Here is a 23,997-nt window from a genome sequence, read left to right as displayed (position 1 = left end):
ATAGGTAATTAAGACAATGATCCGTGTGGCAAGCTCCAAAACCCAGGCCTAGAACAGCCTTGCCTTGCCTAGCCGAACCGTTTAAAGTTACCAATCAGGAACAAACTCATTTCTTTCCTCACGCACCCTTCCTGTCATAAAAAACTCTGATCCTAATCACATTGGGCAACAACGGGCGCATATACTAGTTTTAATAGTTGCACTCTGATTTCCACTGCCTGCTGTTTGACTTCAATGCTCCAATAGTCGAATTACTAGCCAGGTTAAAGGTGACGAGACCTAATTATTCTACCAGTGAAAGTGTCAGAATATTCCGCTTCGCTTCGCTGCTTTATGTTGTTTTCCCTGGCAACATTTGTGAATGGGGTCATGTACAAAGAGGGAGTGTTCGTGTCTTGAAGTTTTGAATAGGGCATACTATATACGAAACAAAAATAGCAGCCGTATAGCTCGTACGGACGTTTTCGATGGCTAACCTAGAGGGTTCGGCTTGGCTAGGACTGGGTTTCACAATAGGAGTTTGCCGATGCGTGTCGCTGGTTTAACTTGCGAAATAATGAAATGTATTTGTCTTTGAATAAATTAACCTCTACGCGCTTTATCATAGACTGTCTACGACTCATTATCTACTCCTACTTACAATCTCGACAATACGAACATGTATTTTCAACCAGTTTTTCATGAGCTGTCGACGAACTTTTGACCTCTACGACGCATTGAATGCACTATTCAGTTTTTGACGTCTTATGTTAGTGTGAACCAAAATGGCAGCACCCGAACGCAAGAAGATAAGACTCGATCCGTTTATCCAAATGCTGACCGACTTGTCAAATGAAATAACAGCAGGTTCGTATGGAAAGTGTGATTAATTTTCCCTAGGTTATCGTTGATGTTATTATGTATATGTTTTGAATTATTTGTCCGGCCGGCTTAAGTTATGGCGTCGCTAGACTCAGTTTGGAATGCAATAGAATCGATACAACACAACCATTAAAACAAAGAACGTTACGATATGAAAATCACAATCTCTGCAACTTTGTAGGCCTTAATTCACTCAGTATATAGGTGAGTTCATGTTGTGAAAAATCGGTATAATCTACAATGAATTGCTTAGTGAGAAAGGAATAAACAAACTTGCATTTCTCGTACAGGTATACTGTGAAGCAAAGTGTACATCAACTGGTAGCGTATATACGCCATGTTGGTATGCAAATGTCACGATAGTGCACCTTATAAAATGGGAATCTCGCAACAGGGAATATGATGTACTTGTTTTTAAATGTGAATCTTACTAATCGTTGAGAAAACAGCTTTCTATATCACGACGTAAAATATTGTTGAAAGAGGTTACTTTTCACAAATTAAGTTAACTATATTTTATGCCCTCTGCACAGTCTGGAGGGGACCTAACTCATCACGTGACTTACCTTCGATATAGGTTATGTTATGATAAAGCAGTCTCGAATGTATGCGGTGTTTACTGGTTCGGTTTTCTGAGAACATTGCCTGAAATCTCTTCATAGGGGTCTTCGGAGATAGTGTCAGGTGTATGGATTTGTATTTAAAATCGACTGATGTTGCGCTCAGTATCGTATTTCCAACATTCAGATACCGGAACCTCGTTTTCATGTTTAGAATAGTTTGACATAGTTACACTTTACAGTCATGGGTCAGACAGGACTTTCAACCTACCATCACTCCCGTTATATACGGTGCGGCCGGAATCTATACTGTATCGGTGAAAGTATTGCTATGTCATGCGTTAGGGGTGGAACATTTTATATTTGGAAGATTGACTGGGATCATTATTTTTTCCCTGCTTCACTCAGAATTAGTATCTTCAACTGAACGTTTCTGGTTTTACATGTTTTCCTTCACATGACATGTCAAAAGCGAAATGCGAAAGAAATGTACAAGAGCACAAGTATACATTGAAATGAATGCATATGGCATCTCCTTCAGGAACAAGGAAAATTGGAAAGAGAAACAAAGCAATTTTCAAATCATCAACTTTCCCTACTTGTAGAGCAACATTCCATCTGCTCCAGCGTATGGTGTATATGTTTCAAAGGCCCTTAAATACTCTAAAGCTTGCGAGTCATATGATGATTTTTCGAGGACGACATACCTCATTGGCGTTTAAGTTTATAGTGAGAGAGGGCTTCTCGGAAAGTAAACTTGCAAGATCTTCTAAGAAACTCTATGGTAGATACGGGGACATGGTTTCCAAATATGGCACTCCTGTTACGCAAATAATGCGTGACAGTATTCCCAACTTTGACCTTATACGGTAGCTTCACTGAGTTGCCATTGATTTGGAAACTTCAGGGCCATGCTTGACTGGTGTAGCATGCTAGCAGGGTACGCTTACCCATTCCGGACACCTGGTACCACCACTTATGATTGTATACGTGGTTCAAGATGGTTGTTCATTACCTTGTAAATAGTTTATTTTTTATAAGGACCTGGTAATTTATTACCCTGTATGAGTTGGATTCTTGAATTTGTTTTGACGTCATATTGATCATATGTAGAAAAAGTTATATAGAAAGTTTGGTGAGTGTGACACATCGATAAGCTCATTTACATATTAAATCAATTTAGGCTATGTAACATTGATCTTCACTAAACTTATCATGCTATTTATTAATAATACTTACGCCCACCTTTACCAGAAGTTCGATCAGCCTAACATTATGATTAGAAGCTTATTTGCATATTTCGAGAAATTCTGTAATCAAGCAATAATGAATGCACTTTGACCAATGCTTTAAATTTGATAAGCATGGTGTTCCGCTCATTCGCATATTAATTAAATATATTTAGGTAGGCCACATAGTACTACTGGAAGCATCGATTTTGACCAGACCTCTGCTTATTGATAATTATTTAGCCCAGCGAAACTGTAATTTTGATGAATACATCACCCTGATTATTTGCTCATATACATATAAAATGAATTTCTTTAATGAGACTTTATATTTATACCAATGCACTGACTTTGACCAAAGGGCTGTATCATACTTAGGTCTACCTCTGTTTGATGAGCATGGCATTCTCATTGTTGGCATATTATCATGTATAATAATTGGATGTAATTAGGCCATAACTGTACCAAAGCTGAATACAGTTGAATTTTATGACAATCTAAAGTACATTTAGATTTTTATGCAAAATTATATGCTTATTATATGCAAAAGTATATGCTTATTGTTAGCTCATTTGAATACAATTTGATTATGTTATATCTGATGTGGAGTTGTTAGGTTTGAAATCAGAGGCTTTTACATATGTTAGTGATGTACACGGTACTACCTCATGGATTGACCACTGCATCACTACTCAACAGTCTCATAGCAAAGTTATTTCTGTTAGCATTCTTCATGATTTTGTTGTTTCTGATCATCTACCTCTGTCTATCAATATTCACTGTGATTTCTCACGTGAGGGAAAACAAGTCCATGCCATTGGCGTGTCTGATAGCCAGTACTCCAGGATAGACTGGAAGAAGCTCCCGGGTTACACTAAATCTGCGTACACAAATTGCACAAAAAAGCATTTTGATAATATTAGGATACCTGAGTGCCTCAAGTGCACTAATAGTAATTGTAAAGATTCCTCGCATTTGCAAGCAATCGATGACATTACCGCCTCTTTGACTAATGCAGCGCATTAGACTTTAAGACCTTCATCCAAGGGTAGTAATAACACCGTCCCTAGTTGGAATGACTGTGTCAAGGATGCACATGAGGTTGCCCGCAAAATGTTTGTGCTTTGGGTAAATTGAAGGAAACCTAAGCATGGTCCCTTATTTGAAATGATGAGGAAATCCCGGGCTAATTTCAAGTATCTTTCGTGTTGTAAGAGAAATGAAAATCAAATTAGGGCAGATAAAATGGCTGATCACTGAAAGTGTAATGAACAGAATAAGTTTTGGAATGAGGTCAGAAAGCGTTCGAGCAATAAAGCTCATTTAGCATATACAGTGGCCGATGCATCTGGGCATGCTAATGTTGCTAAAATGTGGCAGAATCATTTCAGTGCAATTCTGAATTCAGTGTCTTCTGTTTCGGGGAAGAGGGATATAGAGGAGAAGCTGAGCAATGTTACTTTCTCCTCTGACCATTTCGTTGCAACGGCCGAAATTCTGGAAGCCATCCGTCAGTTACCCAATGAGAAATCAGGCGGAGCTGACAACATTACAGCAGAGCATCTGAAGTTTTCTCACTCAAATATCCTTCCGCTACTTGCACATTGTTTTAACGCAATGCTTTCTCATGGTTATTTGCCTTCTAGTCTCACTGATGTTATTTTGGTTCCTATCATTAAGGATAAAACAAAGTTGGCCAGTGACGTCTCAAACTACCGACCCATAGCATTGGCTACTATTCTTTCAAAGGTGCTGGAGCATATTGTTCTTAACAGATGTCAGTATCATATGATCTCTCATTATCTTCAATTTGGTTTCAAACGTAACCATTCTACTGACCTCAGTTTATTCGCCTTCAAAGAAATAGTTGATTATTATACCAGCAAAGGGGGTCCAATGTTCGTTTGTTTTCTTGATGCATCGAAAGCATTCGACCGCGTGAATCACTTCAAGTTAATGCAGAAGCTCATTGACAGGAAGGTCCCTCTCTATATTGTAAGATTTCTTTATTTCTGGTATAGAAACCACTTGTTTTGTGTTCGTTGGGGAAATTCAATGTCTGATTGGTTCTCTGTAAGTAATGGTGTAAGGCAAGGAGGGGTGCTCTCTCCTTACCTTTTTAACATTTACATTGATGATCTAATTCAGAAGCTTTGTGACACTAGAATTGGGTGTAATATCTGTGGTGTCATAGCAAATAACTTAAGCTATGCAGATGATATGACACTTCTCAGTCCAAGTGTGAAGGGTTTACAGTATCTTCTTTATGTATGTGAAGATTACGGTAAAGAAAATGACATAATTTATAATTCCCAAAAAACGGAATGTATGGTTTTAATGGAAGAAAGTTTACCGTCTCTCGTACACCTTGTGTAATGCTCAACGGAAGCAGGGTAAAATTTGTTACTCAGCACACTCACTTGGGGCATGTTATTACCAGTGATAAGACTGATGATGTTGATATTGAACGACAAAGACGTAATTTCTGTGTTAGAGCCAATATGCTATTGAGACACTGTAAACACTGTTCTCTTGATGTTAAGAAAGTGTTGTTTTCTGCTTACTGTAGAAATATTTATTGCTGCCATTTGTGGTTTAACTACAAATCAAAGGTTTTGAACAAACTAAAAGTTATGTATAACAATTTTTGGAGGAGGCGTCCTAGGTGTATCTCCTGGTAGCAGTGCTTCAAATATGTTTGTGTCTAACAATATTATGTCTCTCGGGGAAGTTATCCGACAAAGTATTTACAACTGTAAATGCAGAATTGATAGATCTTCAAACGCATTGATTTCTGTTATATGTAATTCAGACTGGAATTGCCACAGTAAGATTTTCCGTCTCTGGAGGAAGCAGTTGTACACATTTTAAGTCTTTCTTTCGCAAGTGTTTATCATTCTCTCTGTTTCTTCTGCGTTTTTTTTTCTTTGTTTTTGATCATTTTACTTTAATGTTCCTTTTGTTTGTGTAATGTTGATATGGACACATTGTCTGAAATAAACTTTAATAATAATAATAAATACGTAGATTAAGTTATGCCTAAATTTTAAGGAATCCATATAAGAAGGTCACATATCTGTCTGTGTCCGGACATGCGTGGACAGATTAAGTCACTTGTTAACCCCCCCCCCCCCCCGTTCTAGCAACATATTTATGTAAGGTTGCAATTTCAAAAGGAAAACAAAATACAGAAATACCTCACTGTAGCAGTAAAAACCTAAATTCAAATATCGCTTATTTATTTGTAATTACGAAGTGAAACAAAATTAATAATATTCGCCATAGAATTTCAAAATGGCAGACAAATATATCTTTCGACATGTAGTCTGTCAAATGAAGAGAAATTTCATCGACAGGCAGGAGGATTGAAAGTTTGTCTGCACCACAGTCCCTCTATGGATAGAGGGACTGTGTCTGTACCAATGGTTTTGATAATATTCTTTGTCAGGCAATGAAAACACCGTTCCCTGCACAAGAACTGTGTTTTCACTCAATGATCAGCTGTGACATCGAGTCCTTGTATGATTCATTCGCACAAATGATCTATGATTTTTCTCAACAGAAAAGTTCAAAGCATTGAAGAACATGTTGTCTGATAAGATTCCAAGAAGAGACCTAGAACGCATGTCGGAACCGTTTGATTTATTTACAAAATTACGAGACCGTGGCGATATTTCGGAGAATAATACACAGCTGTTGGACGAAATAATGAGATCTATCGGGCTATCTGCCGTTTACAAAGACATTCTCGGCAAGTTCACCGGTTCGGCAAACCAAGGTAAATATACATCACCCAAACGACTGGAAAGTGTTTTGATCTATTGCATTATTTCCAAACGATACAATATGAGTAATTTTTCTCAGCATGATGAGTCAACTTAAATTTCTTAGTACCTTTTTCACTATTACGTTGTAAGATATCGCAAAGATTATCTCGTAAACGGAACCACAGTGAATTACTAGAGTAAAAAATGAAAACGTGAAAATACATGATTTAACTCTTCATCCTCACTTTAGCTAAAAATTTCAAGTAATTACAAATTTAACAATACAGCCAGGTATTTTCCCCTTGAATTCGGACAGGTATCGTTAGCTTTCGAGCTTTCGACGGAAAGCAGCTGTTGGAAATGATATGCAAAATGATACCAAAAATGTGGTCATTATTACAACCTTCTACATATGCAGGCTATTTAAATAAGCTAAACACTAGGTTTTGCAGCATATTTTTAACCCTTGCACCATCATGGGGGATTTCTACAGAAGAAAATAGGGGTAAAACGGTTAAGAGAGTACAAGAAACTGTGGTTGACAATACAAAATAATATAATAAAGAATTTAACTAGCTTTTTAGCTCACGTGTGTAGACACGTGAGCTAATGTCGTAGCGATGTCTGTCTGTCTGTCTGTCTGTGTGAGTTTGTGTGTCTGTCTGTTTGAACAATATCTCAAGAACGCCTCAACAAATTGAATTGAGATGTGATAGAAATGTACCATATGCTAATGGCAAGGACTGATTAGGGTTTGGTTAGTGTGGCTTGCATATTTCATAATCAATCGCATAATTATTAGAAATAACAGAATTGGATGATATTTGCTACAAATGTTGATAATATAAGGATTGATCAGTCATGAAAGACATAAAGGTGTGAGATGAAAGTTCGTGAACTTTCCTAATTAGGGATATATATCTGAATTGACTCAATAACAATTGACAAAACTTGGTATGTATATTGAAGACACTACGATTCAACATTATTGAAAGTCATTAAGCATTTTTAATTCAGCCAATTCCTTATTTGCATATTTTATGAACTTTCCTAATTAGAATTATATCTTGATTGACATGACCAAAGTTGACGAAACTTCATATTTATATTGTAGATGCTATTACCAAAAGTCAGTTTTTATTTTGTAAAACATCTTATTACTAATTTGCATATGTAATGAAGTTTCCAAATAAGGGTTATATATCATGATTAACTGGACCAAAATTGACGAAAATTGCTATGCACATGGAAGATACTATGATACAACATTATTGAAAGTCATTGATAGTTTTTTATTCAGTCAATTTTAAATTTGCGTATTTAATGAACTTTCCTAATTAGGGGTATGTATATCTGGATTGACTCGATGAAAATTGACAAAACTTGCTCTGTACATTGCAGAAACTGTAATGACCAAAAGTCGGTTTAGATTTTTCAAAACATCTTATTACTTATTTGCGTATTCAACGAACTTTCCTAAATAGAGATTTATCTGGGTTTGCTTAATCAAAGTACGTTAAACGTGATATGTTCATGTAAGATACTACGATATAACATTATTGAAGTTATTTAGCATTTTTATTTTAGGTTACGTCTAATTTGATTATTTAACGAACTTTCCCTATTAGGGAAGCATATAACGAACTTTCCTAATTGGGAATGTATGCCTGGATTGACTTGACCAAAACTGACAGAACTTGCTATGTGTATTGTAGATGCTACGACATAACATTACAAAAAGTCAGTATTGATTTTGTAAAACAAGTTATTATTAAATTTGCATATTTAACAAACTTTCCAATTAGGGATATATCTTGATTGACTTCATCGAAGTTAGCAAAACCTTATAGGTACATCGAAGAAATATGATAAAATTATGAAAGTTGTTTAGCAATTTTACATCAGCAAGTTACTAATTTGAATATTGAACTAACTTTCCCAATCAGGAATATAAGACTGGAAGGACTCCTTCAAAGTGCATGAAACTTGCGATGTATATTGTTGAGACAATTATGTAGTATACGCGAAGGATATTTTGCGTTTTAATGTTAGCTAATTTATAATGTGTGTATCCAATGAGCTTTTACAGTTTGGCATATATAGCAACTCTTTCGGAGAAAATGGAATTCTAAATTTGCAAAAAATTAAGACTGTGAAATTGTTCACACTCCAAGAGATTTAAAATGAACCCCTACAAGTGCCAGTGGTAGACCAGCAAAATCGGAAAAATTTCAGAATCGGAGTATTTTCCCCGGGGTACATACTACCCTAAGGAAGATCACATCCAGCCACAGTGGACATGCATAAAAGTAGCAAGTTGAAGTAAAACCCAACATGCACAGTGTGCATATTACAGTGTGCATATTACAACCCATGCCCTCAGATCATGAAGGCATCATCTCTGAAAGCATTGGTGATATGACATTAAACTGGTCCAATAATCATTTCCATTCAAGGTAATACATTACCAGGTCCATGGGACATTTGTGATTTACAAATTTAAGTAGGACCATCCTGAACCACTGATAGTTAGTGGTGGTACAAGGTGTCCGGAATGGGTAAGCGTACCCGCTAGTATGCTACACCCGTCAGGACTGGCCCCAAAATTGTTTAAATATTATATGAAATGATACAGAATATGAATCAATGACCGAGGTGTCATATTTGGCCACAATGTCGTCATATCGACCGTAGAACTTTTTGAAAGTCCTAACGAGTCTTTTTGTTGTGTATCCCTGTCTCACTAATTTTGATGCCAATGAGCTGTGTCTCAGTTGAAAATCAGTGTAGGAATCACAAGCCCTACAATACCTGAGAAGTTGAGACACGTACACACCATGCTTATTCTTCATGTCTTTCCGATTTTGACCATTCTTCTTTCAAAATTGAATGATACAAATTGGTTCCTACTAATTGAAGTAATGGAGCCCAATTGGCTTTCCAATGACTGAACACTGAGTCAAAGAGAGAAATTCTTGTCTCAAATGTCTCGAAACATCTAAAGATTGGTTTTCTGAAATGCGACATATTTATATCTGTATAGTTGCATGCACTGTAGTAAGGCTTGATGAAATTTTTACCAACAGACTTTAGATCACCATTCTGTGTATCACATGCTTTGGTCAAAGAAATGTCCATCTCAGCAGTAAGGTTTTCAACTGACGAGCAGTTTTGTCTTTTCAGACATCATGGCAATTTCACTCTCATTCGAAGACAAGCCCGAGGTTGGACTCTGGGAGAAGTTTCTCATTAACATGAGCAAAGAGATGAATGATGATGAACTTAGAAGTGCCAAAGTTGCGGCAAAGAAAGCTATCGGCTGGAAGGGATTCGAAGAAATCACTGATGCCACAACATTTTTCAACACCCTTGAGAAAGGAGGATACATCAATGAGGATGACACGCACTACCTTGAAGAAATCTTTGAGAGCATTCCACTGAAAAACGTCATGAAGGAAGTGGAAGAATACAAGAAAAGCAGAGCGGAGTACGTAAGCAGGAGAAGAGAACTAGCAAACACACAAAACGTCGACTTTGTTGGAGAGAAGGGTACCTGAAAGAGCTCATGGACATGCTGCGAAAGCAGTCAGAAAGGGTAACCTGCATTAGCATCTGTGGCCTTGCTGGGATGGGAAAAACAGAACTGGCGTTGGAAATCTGTGCTAGGCTGAATTACAGGTATAGCTTGAACAAATACAGTAACTGTGTAAATGTGTGTTGGATACAATAAGTATGTTTAAGTATTGCCAAAGATATTATGAGGTTATCCACGATATCAGCGCTTGGTTGGGACGTATTGCCACGAGTGAGGGTGCGAGCCGCATCACACGAGTCAAAAGACGAGTGTGATGCGGCGCGCACCCTCACGAGTGGCAATACGTCCAACCAAGCGCTGATATCGTGGGATAACTTATTTATCATATGCCCATGACCGTATATTTATGTAAAAGGTAATTAAAAATAAAGAAATTTTATTAGTTTTTGTCAGTATTTCGAAGGGACTATGTTTTTATATTCTGCCGCTGGTCTGAGCGCATTGATACATGTTCGTTTACAACAGCTGATCAAGTCGTCGATCGCATCGTGTTGAGTGTATACAGTCTAAACAGGATTATTTCAGCGCAATTTACCGCAGTTCAGAAAGGAATGGAGCCAATTACTAATTCTGGTCACCGTCCCGGTGTTCTGGTGGATAATTATTACACAATATTGTAAGTTTGAATTCACTTTAATAACTCTTGCTGAAACATGGCTTACGTGAACAGGAACGACGAAGTAGCGCGAAATACAACAGATTGTAAACATCAACTTTTAATTTCTACAACAACCTGTCTTGTAACTCTCTTTAGATCTGAAATAAAGGAACGTTGAATTCATATGTACTAGTAATATGTTTCGTTTTATATATCGGTAAATTTTGATTGAAGTGAAAAAGATGGATTTGATCGTTAAATGCAAGATGAACATCATAACATCAAAATCGGAAATAAACAACAATTGATGACGTATAACGTGCCGTATCAGACTGATGTTTTACGTTCCATGTCACGACGCGTCAGAGGAGACACGGATACGGTCATGGGTATATGATAATCACCAATATCATGCATCTTCAATGTGCACATTCAATAATTACAACAAAATATATGCTGTTAACTGTGCATAGTCTCCTGTAATGTGCTCACACTCATTTTTTGCATTTAATGTGGACATTAAATATGCATATCTGCTGTCAATAATATGAACCTTTTCTAATGACAATATCACAGTGACTTGTGAAGCAGATTGACACACTAGATTCCCTTCGAAGTACATATAAGTACTTGTATAATTGTGTTTTGTTCATGGAAAGATCACAAAGGACTTAAAAGTGATAGTCCATCCGAATATTAACCTGCCTTTGAAAGTTTGTAACATTTATGATGAAAAGATGAGAAATGTGCTGTTTATTTTTCGAGATAATACTATTTTATCAAATGTTGTTTATGACGCCGTTTTCGCAGTATGGAAGCGCCACCTACAAGAATTCCTCAGAGAGGCTTCACCGTCTATGTCGTTAAGTTATCGTGTTTGGTTGAGGAAGTTAGGGGTATCGCTAGGGAGCTGATCTGCCATACATTTGTACTGAGATATGTACCTTGAACTAGAATTCAGCGATTTCGAACTCCGGGAATGTGAACCTGGTGTTTCCGAAGAATATATGGCCACATCGAAAGAATCGGAAGTAAAATAAGGGAACGTTGCTCTGTCAGTTACCACAGGAAGCCATACAATTGGAGGCCATATTTTTTATTACAAGGAGCTGAACAGATCTTCGATCGTCAGGTGACGTAACAAACTCGAATCTACCAGCCAAAAAAGTGTATTTTAGGGCAAAAACATTTCGATTATCACTGGACAAAAAAAGGAGCTATGTTGGATTTCAAACGCCCGAAGAAAATTGGATACCGAAATTGCTCTAGCTATTTAGCCGTTGAAACGCTGATTACAAAATATGGACAACTCTTTTCATAACGACGAATTTTTGTCGAAAATACGAATTCAAAGTGCTAGTTGATATAAATTTATAATAGGGAAAAAAGTAAGCGATTCAAAACATACTAGTAGTTCAAGCACCGTTCCGCATGGGGGAAGGAGGACAGACAAAGTGGAAGACCTTAAGGAGGTCATCTGTCGACTCTAATTGGAGTGTCCTAAATAAAGCACTTTAATATTGTCGGGCCACTTAATTAAACTTCAAAGACACTTTAATTTTCTCGTAGCACTAAACTAAACTTCAGTTAATCTTTTCAACGTGCAGATATACAACATATACTAAAATTTTCTTTGGTTACAACTCAACTGGTCGTGAGCTAATTAAGAAAAACGAAGATCCGAGTCGCCGTTTGTCTGCTGTCAACTTGGTACAGTGTCGAAACCGACCTGCATGTACTTGCACACGTTTGCTCAAGCCACCACAATATCACGACATAAAACAAGTAACAATCACATAACTGTTCGAGAAATCATTTGATTTGTTGTTTCGGGAAAATCCATTGTAATTACGCTCTGGTGGAAAGTAACGAACTTCACTTACTGCTGTTTATTTCACAATTTAGCGGTGAAATCGCTAAGTATGTTGTCGACGCTACAAAAAGATAACTTGCTCTCGCTGTATCATTAAAATTCAACTTACAGCACAAAGCCAGTATTTTGTCTAAAAGGAACAAAAGACTTCAGTTTTGCTTATGTCGGAAATTTTCCCGTGATCAATGAAAGTGGTCATCTACGCAAAGTTTCTAATGTAGCACTAGCAAAGTATAAACTGTTACCATCAAATTTCTGTGTGACTCAGCATGCACAAGAAATGACGCACTACAGCATGATGTGAATTTTAGTTGTATTAAAGTTGATCGATCTCTTTCCTAAACTGTTTGACATCACTATCTTGGACCCAGAGTTCGCATTTCAACATATGGATTTCCGATGTTGTGTCGCTTGGACGCTAGTTGTGTCGATGCAGTGAAATATGACAGCGTAAAAAGTAGAACGTTCTGATTTCAGTTGATCATGCAAACTGATAATGTTTTAAATACCAATGCAACGTCATCCGAATAACAAGAATAATAAGTAAACATTTTTTCATAATTAAGGTGATCACAACAAAATCTCCCGCGGTTCAGGAAAATTATAAATGTTTGAAACTATAAACCTATGTTCTGTTACGGAGAGTGTCTCTCTCAATCTTCTAATGTTCTCCTTTTCACCGATGCATTTGTTTTCAAGTAGTTTTGGGGTACAGCATCATCTTGAAGTTTCTTCCTACTCCCTATTTTATTGTTGATCGTTAAACTGCCGACAAAGTCCTTCTCTTGGAAATGGTCTTGGCTACGCAAAACATGCTCTGTACTTATAGTTTTGACAGCGTGTGTCAGTGCAAATGTTAAACGGCCACAATTCGCAAAGGAGGCGTTTTTTCTTCAGGTTTGAAATAATGTAGAATGCCTTACAAAAATCTCGCTCACGATCATTGGTATATATCAAAGTTAATGACGAGACTCCTAGATCGGACCGCCTAGCCATCATCCAGGCATTTCTCCTGCATGCTTTGTGGAGGAAGTAGACAATATGACCGCATACAGTCTGGTAGAAAATGGCTCCATATTGCATGATTTTAATATTTAACTTCGTCTATAACTTCAACAAATCGCACTTTCTGTGTTATGATAAACGCTTTTCTGGCATAATCATATACCTGTGTACAACTGATGAAATTTTAGGTGAACTATCCCTTTAAACTTTTAATGTGACACTGTCCACCAGTACTAAATTTAGTAGATTCTTTACAGTGTAGATGTAGAGGGCTAGCAAGTGGATGTAGTTTTGCTCAAAAATCATAAATTTAAGGCATTTGCAAATTGAAACAAGCGTCGACTGAACTCTACATGTGATTTCCTGTGCTAAAAAGCACATACTTCAAGCAAATGCAAAAATTCGAATAGTTGTCAATGTTAAAGAGCTAAATCTTGAAAACTTGCTTTTTTCTTTTGTGTGTTATAGGTCATACCGTGTAGATTTGAGAGAGAAGAGTTTTGGTAGAGAGGTCATACTTGAGATATTATCTTCTCTTGGAATGAGTGTAAGCATTGATAGTGCTGATTTCAGTGTTCTAAGAGGATGGACTAGCTCATGCAAGATAGGTAAGGCATTCAACGTGAAAAACTCTCTCTGTACATAAGAGTATTACTATCTGTCCCTTCCTCGGGAACAGATATTCATACTCTCAAAGTTTTCCAATGTTCTTGTGGTCTACCGCTTGTTGGGTGGGGGCCTCATTTTGAAGTTCTTGGAGTAAGAAAAAAATTCACCGTCCAAGTCTTTTGAAAAAAAAATTCACAGTCCTAGTTTTTCGAAAATCGAAAATTTTATTTTCCCCATAGAGTTTACACAGGAATCGCGACCATTTTAAATTTCTAAAATAAATGTTAGGTAATTTGTTTCTCTAGTACCAAACTTTGTGAGGTGACCCCTGATTTTTATTCTTGATTTGGTAAGAGAATGGTTCAAAGTTTTATTGAGGAAAGTTGGAACAAAAGTTCAAGTCATTCACTTTTGAGGCGCATACTAACTTAATTAGGGACTGGTCAGTTTCTTCGGCCTGGGGGGGGGGGCGTTGAATTCATGGGGGTCACCCTGTTTTTGACTTTGGTGATAGGGGGTCACCATGTTGAAATGCCCAATAGGGGGGTCAGTGTGTTTTTGAATTTTGAAACAGGCTCATCATTGCCTAAAATGCATTGTGTCAGCCACAAATTTCATCATTCTGTTGCATTTGTCGGCGCGCCTTTCGGGCGCGTAACTTTAATAATCAGACATATTTTTCAGCACGACCGACTTTAATATATCAGGCATACATATATCAGAAATATTTGTATGTTCAATATTTTTCAGCGTGCTCTTCGAGCGCATTACTTTAATATATCAGACATGTTTCAGCACGCCCTTCCGGTGCATTACTTTAATATACAAGACATATGTATATCAGAGATATCAGGATGTTTCATGTTTTTGGAGGATGGACGCCCTTCGGGCGCCATACTTTAATAAAATCAGAGATATATGTCAGAGATATCTTGATGTTTGCTAAGTGAAAGTGTACCATTATGAAATCTGCAGTTCATATGAAAAGCATGACAAATGTCTTGATACTTTTATGTTTTCTCTATGAGAATTCAGTATGAGAAAGCAACATGCACAAATATTTCACAATATATATTTGATACAGTGACTTATTTTAGAGATAGAAAAATGACAAGATATTTTTCGTTCTCATTGATGCAACTATTTTCCTTTGTGTCACAGGTTTTCTGTAAAAAGATGCTTTTTATGACTAAAATAACAGTTCAAAAAAGGCAGTTTTCGTCATTATTAGCTGTGCTTTTATGTTTTAAATGTTAAAAGAAAAGGCCCACTCAGACACTGCACACATCAGATTTGGCTAAAATAGCTCTCTATGGCTTCTCAGGAGATTTAATTGGATGGCAGGCAAGTCTTAACATCCATCAAAGTTTTTGATTTACTGCTTTTTCCTCTTTGATATTAATGATTGACATCTATTTCTGTACAATACTTCAGGTTAAGCATAGAAAGTGTGAATACATTCACATCTTATTCAAAATACTGTATTCAAACTTTAAAATTGACACTTTGAAATTCCTATCTTATAACTGACATGACAACAATTTCATTAAAAGCACAGAATGACTGTTTAAAATATAAATGTTTATAATATATATATATATATATATATATATATATATATATATATATATATATATATATATATATATATCCAACTTTTGTTTTACCGTTGTTGCGCGGGGGGGTCACCCTGTTTTCGAATTTGGAATAGGGGGGTCAGCCACTTTTTGACGTCGGCAAAAAATAATCCACCAGCCACCCCCCAGCCCCCCAGGCCGAAGAAAATGACCAGTCCCCTATACAATTATACATACCAGTTGATACTTGGTTAGCAAGCGTTCAGCCCCTTCACATACTTGAAAGTCACGTGTGAAAGAACTTTCTGTACTAAAAGAAAATGACAATGACGGTTTACAATTGTTATAAGCCATGTAAACTCCATCAAATTCGAAGGGTACAATGTATGTTTGAAGGATTTCAAAAAGTAATGCTGACGTTTTTCGTCCTGTTACTTGTTCACACGCTGTACCTACTTAATGCAATATAAAGAAAATAATAATGTTTTACTTTTCAACAGTCGCCCCCTCATGACGTTCTGTGTAAACTATTGCACATTTCAGATACCATACTGTTTATAGATAATGCTGACCAGCTTGTCGAACCAGGCAGTTACTCATCCGATGACTTTCACAACACTTTAAGAGAACTGCTTCAAGTCAAGAACGAGAGGCTTAGGATCCTAATCACGTCTCGCTTTGCTCTTAGGGAAAATCTCCTCAGATCATACTCCTTCAGGCAAATAGAATTGACGCCTTTTGAAGTGCATGAATCAGTTAAACTGCTCCAATTGCTAGCCGGTGCAGATCGGGTTTCAGACAGGGAAGCCAGCGATTTGGCAATTCTGACCGGTAACTTACCTCTTGCCCTTAAAATAATTGCCAGCCATTTGAAAGATGGGATAGTTAAAGCACAAGATTTCATCAACCAATTAGATCCTGCCAAAAAGAGAGCAATGAAAACCTTGACTTACGGCACTCATGTGGCAAAACCTGTCGATCAATGTTTACAGTTTGTTTTTAAAGCTCTTCCTGAAAACTTGAAAATTGCTTGGTTGAAGTTGTCTGTGTTTCCAAGCACATTTGATCAGACAGCAGCCATGGGAGTGTTGAAAACTGAGGACTTGAGTACAGCAAAGTTGGATATTCTGCAGCCGTTGGTCAGTCTGTGGAAAGTTATCAATGCTGAGCCTAACGTGAGTTTTGAAAATCTAAAATTCAGCTTCATTGATAAGTACAGTCTTCATCCTCTCGTCAGATCTTATCTTCAAGAAACTGGCAAAGATGAAGACTTACGAAATTCCTTCGACGAAGCTCAAAGGGATTTTGTACGATACTATGATGAGCTTTTGAGAAAAATGCCAAGAAGGTTGAGAAGAATTATCTGAAAGTTATGAAGTTTCTGATAGAGAGTAACAAAACCAATTTGGATCATTATCTCAAGCTCATGAATCAACTTAAAATTAGCCCTCGACTCGAAAACAAAAAAGACCATGGAACGTTGTACTCAACTTATCTGCTGTTTGAGCACTATTTGGACCCAGACAGGAGAATCAACATTTTTAAAAATCTAGCAAATGTTGCTAGGGAGAATGGGAAAACTATCCAATACTGTTTCTTGAGAGGTTTGAAGCAGACAGCTGGATTCCTAAAGCATACCCTCGCAAAGCGTTGGAGATATTGCGAGAACCGTTGAGAATGTTGAAGAACTTAGAGAATCAGGCAGAGGCCAACACAGATAATTATAAACTAACTGTAGCTACTTGTGAATATGTACAGGGAAGAAGTCTAGTCAATATTAGGGAAGTCAAGAGTGGAATAGCATTATTAGAAAAATCCTTGGATGTACGAAAAAAGTTGTTGAAAAACCACACATATGTTGCTCGGAGCATGAATTCAATTGGTCATGCATATCATAATGAAAAAGATATCGAGAAATCATTGAAATTTCATAAAGAAGCCGCAGATGTTTTATATAGTGTTTCCGAAGATGGAACACACTTAGACATGCCAACTTTCATTCTGAATGTCGGTACTTGTTGTCATGCAAAGGGTAATCAGGCTGCTAAAACACACGATTCAGAGGAAAGTGAGCGATATTACAGTGAAGCGTTATCATATTATGAAAAGGCAATAGATCTAGAAAAATCTATGAATATCTATGGCTTTCCAAAAACTGCTGTTTGCTTGAAGAACAAAGCATTGACCTACAGCGAGATGAAGCAGTACGATCTAGCAATGCCTCTCGCCGTCGAAGCCATGGAGATCAGACTTCGGTTACTAGGCAACAATCATCCAGATACAGCACGAAGTGTATACTTCATAGGCTCCTTGTACTTCAGTATGGCCAAAGATGCCAAGGAGAAAGAGGATATGGAAAAGGTTGCTGACATTAAAGCTATGAAAGTTGTATACATATATTCTATTACAGGAGAGAGTTTCTTTCTTCACTACTGTTGTCAATTTTGTTATACGTGTTAATTCAGTTATGCATGGCTAGAACCCAGTAACATGCTGAGAGACTGATTTTCACAATATAATTTTTAGCCCACTCGCAGACAGAACTTTGAAAGAAAGCATTGACACAAATATTTTGACATAATGATGGTTCAAAAAAATCTCAAGAAACAGTATGTTTATGTGTATTTGAAGTCCATAGTATCATCATGACCAAAACTATTGGAGCCCTTGGTTGATTTCAAGAAGGCTTTTCATGACTCAGAAAACACATTAATGACTTTTTAAGTCGGCTATGAACCTGTATGCAGGTTTGTTCACTAAGCAATGTAAATTTCCAATGTGTGCTAGCCTAATGTAAAAGGTTATTTATTTGCATCAGATTAATCCTAACTTTACAGCTTCATTTGCATGTGAAGGCAAAGACTGGCATTGTGTCCGCTTAGTTCTGTGCAGTACTTTGCACAGTTGACTTTGCAAAGGGGTTTGATGGGGAGAGGTAGGCCTCGAGAATAACGTTTATACCTTAGCTGGTACACTCCCACTTTCCTGTGAACCTGCAGGTCCAATACTACCATCAATAACAATGGGATTGGGCCAAATCAGAGTGGTGAAAGGGTTAAAGATATCACAAAAATACAAGCTGTATAATCTGACATCTCGTAATACTCATTTGAAAGTCACATGTATATCGGAAGTTTTTGTGTGACTTGTCTTTTTAGAAGAGAAATATATCATTCTGGCATCTCTCTGTTTGTTTACTCTCTCCAACAGAAAGTCATGAGTTGTACAAGAAGGCCCTGAAGTACTTCAAGCAAGCTACAGAGATTGAAGTAGCTCTAGATCCTGTGAGGCGGAGTATTGATTATTCAGATTTACAGAATGAAATTGCCAAGGTTTAGAAGCACTACATATGGAAAAAGAGAAAGAATCATATGAGATGTTATTTCTGGTAAGTCATACCTACTGAAGACAAACTTGTGTTCCCTTACCAAAACTCGGTACTAAAAAGTGTGAAATAATCGCAATCATACCAATCCATAATCCAATGACAGTAGGTCAGAATTCATAAGACAATAATTGTAAACATAGACACAAAACAACACAGAACAGACAGTAAATAGACAGTACACAAAAAAAGTCATATTCATGAAAGAAAGAATTAATTTAATTAATTTAATATCAATAATTTTGTAAAGATATTTTTCTGCCTGAATCAAAATGCAGACTGTTGTGAATAATGGCTGAAGCATTCGGTGGTAATATGAGGAGTTCTAGGGGCCATAGAAATCATAACAAGAAGCCTGAATTTTGTCAAAAACACCGTGGAGAAGTGAAGTATTTGTAAACCCCACACAAAGTATACTTCTGGCAAAATGTGTACAATTTTATGTACATACAAATCCTACTTCACCCTAGAAATATTGAGCCACATTTATGAGGTAGAGGCAAGTATCTTTCATGTGTACATAAAATGTACACAGACACATGCTACGTGCCAATGGAAGTCTAACATTATAATCATGCTTGTTTTTTGTGTTATAATAAAATGTACATAGCATCTTGCTGGATGGATAAGTCAGAATTTGTCGCAGTATCATTACAGAGCATAAGTCAGAATCATGTGTGTTGTGTGTGTACATAAAACGTACACACTTGAGTTGACATATTTGCACTTTTCCCGAAGTGCATTGATTCTATTGTAGCCACCAGTAGTAAGCTATGTAATCTCTTTTACCTGTGATCCCATTTGTCATCATAGCTACTATATCATCCTTGCCATCAGCTCATTATGTGACCCAGAGGCACTGCTTTACAAGTCAATTACTTAAACAACCTGAGTAATCCAAGTGGTACAACCAGGATAAAATGATGCTGATGACAAAACCGAAAGACAATTTTTCAAAGTTACAATCTGAATGTAAATCAGTTAGTGAAGGCAAAACCTTGTGACACAGTGATTACTCTTTTTACCGTTTTTACTACAGTTTCTTTTAAATATAGCCTGTATATGTTGTAAGGACTGTTATAGTAAACAGATGAAGTCCAGAGATATTCATCTGATCACTTTTCAGAAATGCATCTTTCCAGAAATTATAAGATTATTCATATTTTATATTTATCAAAATCATTTATATATTACTGAGTATGCTGTTACACTAAATACACTTGCAGAAACTGGGAACTTTCCATGGTAGTGCCTGAAGAAGGGGATTAAAGCTCAAATTTCTTAATATACTTGGGGTATAGTTTGTCCACACCTAATTCATACATTAACTATACACAGATCCTACCCATTCGTTTTATATGCGAGTGCATATTGTGTATATACATGAAATCTAGTCTGTGTAGAGTCCATAAGTATACATAATGCATTTCCTTTGATGACTGCTTAATGTAGCATTATTTCTACATAAATTACAGTCTAACATCATACATACGGTATATACTTTATACTGTACACATGTCCTATTAACACTGTACAAGGTCCTACCCATGTCTTCGCAAATACAAGTCCATTCTGTGTATACATGGAAATGTACTGTCTGTAAGCTTAAGCATAAAGCGTTCCATTTTATAACGGCTTAATGTGGCATCGAATTCTTCATACTCTATGTACACATCATTTATACTTATAATATACACACATCCTACTCACATTGTACACAAATTCCACTCACACCAGGGCACGTAGCTATACTTTGGGTTTATCCAAAGTATACTTTATTTAGGGGCAGTTTTGGTAAGGGTTCTCATTTGTAAAAATGCAACAATTCAGTAGGTTTCTTGCACAGTCTCAGTTCTAGATAAAGCTGTTTAAACTAAAAACGAAAGTATTCAATAACTCATCACCATTAAGACTGAAACAACAGGTACACAAAACATCAGGTCAAAAACAGCCTGGTTAGACAGGCCCCCATTACTTGGCTTTTCTTGGCAGCATTACTGCCTGTGATCTAGTGTTCCCTCTAAACTTTTGAGTGGGTGCGCTACTTAAACTTTGGTGCCCAAAGGGTAGGGCGGCCACAGCATGCACTGGGGCAACCACGTTGAATCTTATCTATATATGCTAATTTATCGAGTTATGAACATCTGGTCACATATAGCAGTCAAAACATACGATGAAGTGTACATGTAGCATGTGCTGGAAGCAACTGCACCAGCAACGAGCCTTAAAAGTCAAACACAGAAGTAAAATTGGCACTGAGATTGCATTTTTCGCCCCCAGTTTTGATGTTTATCCTTACCAAAACTAATACCGTTCGAAATGACGGAAACTAAATTTGTGCAAAACATGAAATTTCACTTTGAGGGCAGTCGGAGACACGTGCACAAATAACATGCAAATAAGCCATAGTGGGAACACTGCAGTGTAATCTATACTACAGCCTACCACTAACGTGACAGCCTGTCATTTTCTGTATTGATATTTATATGCCCATAGACTTTGAGCAAGTCTAGGCCCGTTGTCATTAATTACAATTTGTCCCCATTCATTTGATTGTCATACATCTTGCTGACTCAAAATATTAGACCATTTTCTTTTCTCAATTTAGAAAGCACGAGACCAGAGTTTGTACGCAGGGAGCAGCAGCGGTAGTGGTGAATCTGATGAAAGTAGTAATGGTGATGCTGACCAGGACAGCAGTGATTAAGTTACTGAACCAAAGAAAAGAAGCATCTGACATCTTTGTACAATCAAATCTGTGAATTCCGCATTTAGAGAAGATATCATGTGAGATGAAAATTCCCTTCCCCTCCCATATCTGTCATAGGGTGAAAGACTTGTATATTCTGTTTTTGTCCCTAGTTTAACTTTCACTGATTTGGAATGTAACATTAGCCTTAGCCAACAATCGACAAACTAGATCTGATATGTTTTCATTATGCAATTATCCATCATGTTTATTTAGATTGACAATCTTATTAAGACAGTACAACTCTATTTTTTTCCATGGCAACTTTATTTTCTAGATAATAGTTGTCTTTGTTGTGATCAGTAATTTGCATTAAATAGTAATTTTCATGAAAAGCTTTGCTGCAATAAGTTCAGAACTGTATATTTGGTTGTGTTGCAGTGCTTTATCATTTAGACTGTAATAATGACAGTAAATTGTCATTATAATCTACATCTGGTGTTCAAAGAACATTGTGACCTTGACTTTTATCTCAAGGTCAAATGATCACCAATAATGTTCTACTGTCTTCTAACACCAGGATGATAAAATAAAGAATTCATAGATATTTGCTTGGAATGAAGGGTATTTTATCAGTGGCCAAGTAAAAATTATCTTTGGGATTGTATTTCTACAACAGGAAAGAGGTGGACTATGCTTTAATCTGCAGGAGGGAACATGCAATATCTTTCATAGTACATGGGTTTAGAGTCTCATTTTAAATGTAATCTAAAAGCTACATTACACATAATTTACAGCATGTTAAAGAGTAGAACAAAACAGAATCAGAAATTGAAATTTTCATATTTATATGAGCATCAGAAAATTATATTTTTAAAATGGATTTGCATGAAAAACAGATAAAGAAGTTAAAATATTTAAACCTGACAGCTCGTTTACCTTGGTAGGCCTGCCATGAATCTATTTATTAAAACATAAAAAGTCAAAATTCTGACAAAGAAAGAAATGTCCAAAGAATTCAAGCAAAAATAACAGTTCCAGGGGACCTTATCAGGCCCTCTGGAACTAAAAAGCACATTCCTGTTAAGGCAGAAAATATTCGCCTGACATTTCTGAATATTCATTGATCTACCTACCACTATCTGGTTGAGCAGTTCCATGCCTTTGGATTTGGTGATTTTTGAATGAAAATTCCATCCAACAAACGTCCATATTGGTTATCAGTACCAGAGAATTTAATAATGAGGCATACCAAAGTTATCTTTCCCGTGGTGGAAATTATAGGCCTTGTCAAGAATGTTATTTATATTCACCCCATTCTTTTGGGAATAGACCTAAATGTATGTTTGTGTTCCATTTTTGCCACCTATAAATATTTTTATTCATAGACACTGCAAGTTCTATACTCACATAAAGATCATGTATCTTGTGAACGTTCCATTAATCAACATGTATCTAGTAGTACCTGTAGAAGAATGTCTATTTTACATATTGCTAGTAAAGAGGTTATTATACTGAAATCTCCAGTTTTAAAGTAATTAGGCTATTTTGTTGAGTGGCCATTTGACCTTTGACCTTTCTAGTACTCTCTGGCTTTTGATATGACAATGTGTATCGTAGTCAATAGAAAGAGGCTTATCCTAAATAGAGGGGAGTTTTCAATGTTTGCCAATGGATTTTTGGCTGGGTGAGCTTGGATAAGTATATATTGTTTTATAAATTACATATGAAATAGTGGAGTAGACAGATTTTCTGACGGGCTGTTTTTTTAGCTACTATAGACTGTAGTCTATAGAAGCTATTGGGATGGATATCTGTCCGCCGTCCTGCGTCAGTCTGTATGTATGTATGTATGTATGTACGTTTGTGAGGCGTCCGTCCACTCAAATATCTTGAGAACCGCAGTACTTACTGATTTAATATTTGTTGTGTAGATGAAAAATATGATTATGAGAAACTTTTGTTTTGATTTTTTGATATTGTTGAAAATATGCAAATTAGCACCAAAAGGCGTTTTTGGTAAAATATCTCCTTCTTCATAACTGCTGGTCAGACAGCTTTGTAATTCGGTATACAGGTCCCAAGGGATAACCCATCTTAGATTTGGTCAAATTGTGATGAAATATGTAAATCTATATTTTTTAGGATTTGTTTTTTCATCTTTATTTCATCAAAACCGCTCGTCTGACAGCTTTGATATTTGGTATACAGGTTCCTACAGATGAACTAAATATGAGATATTGAATATA

The 23,997-nt window shown here is 36.6% G+C and overlaps 2 protein-coding genes across 3 annotated transcripts in view; both read left to right on the top strand.

The window, feature by feature from the left end:
* Window positions 1–21,758, top strand: part of LOC139119228 (uncharacterized) — a 63,540-nt gene extending 41,782 nt beyond the window's left edge. Inside the window, exons 5-6 of the transcript XR_011548878.1 lie at window positions 18,885–19,062; window positions 21,668–21,758. The gene's annotated coding sequence lies outside the window, so the exon portion shown is untranslated. The remainder of the gene's footprint in view (window positions 1–18,884; window positions 19,063–21,667) is intronic.
* Window positions 692–17,447, top strand: LOC139119233 (caspase-8-like). Of its 2 annotated transcripts, none has more exons than XM_070682920.1 (5): window positions 692–846; window positions 6,213–6,428; window positions 9,601–10,095; window positions 13,957–14,096; window positions 16,218–17,447. In XM_070682920.1, exons 1-3 carry the CDS (start codon window positions 765–767, stop codon window positions 9,972–9,974), a joined length of 672 nt encoding a protein of 223 aa, XP_070539021.1. In that variant the 5' UTR covers window positions 692–764; the 3' UTR covers window positions 9,975–10,095; window positions 13,957–14,096; window positions 16,218–17,447. The 2 variants fall into 2 exon arrangements, with proteins under 2 accessions (XP_070539021.1, XP_070539020.1); XM_070682919.1 differs by having other exon boundaries at window positions 746–846; window positions 16,218–17,169.
* Window positions 21,759–23,997: the final 2,239 nt, after the last annotated feature.

The sequence above is a fragment of the Ptychodera flava genome, chromosome 19 (genome assembly GCF_041260155.1).
Source record: "Ptychodera flava strain L36383 chromosome 19, AS_Pfla_20210202, whole genome shotgun sequence".
NCBI lineage: Eukaryota > Metazoa > Hemichordata > Enteropneusta > Ptychoderidae > Ptychodera > Ptychodera flava.
The sequence above is the reverse complement of the archived record's forward strand: the minus strand, read 5'-3'. Positions and strand labels throughout refer to the sequence as shown.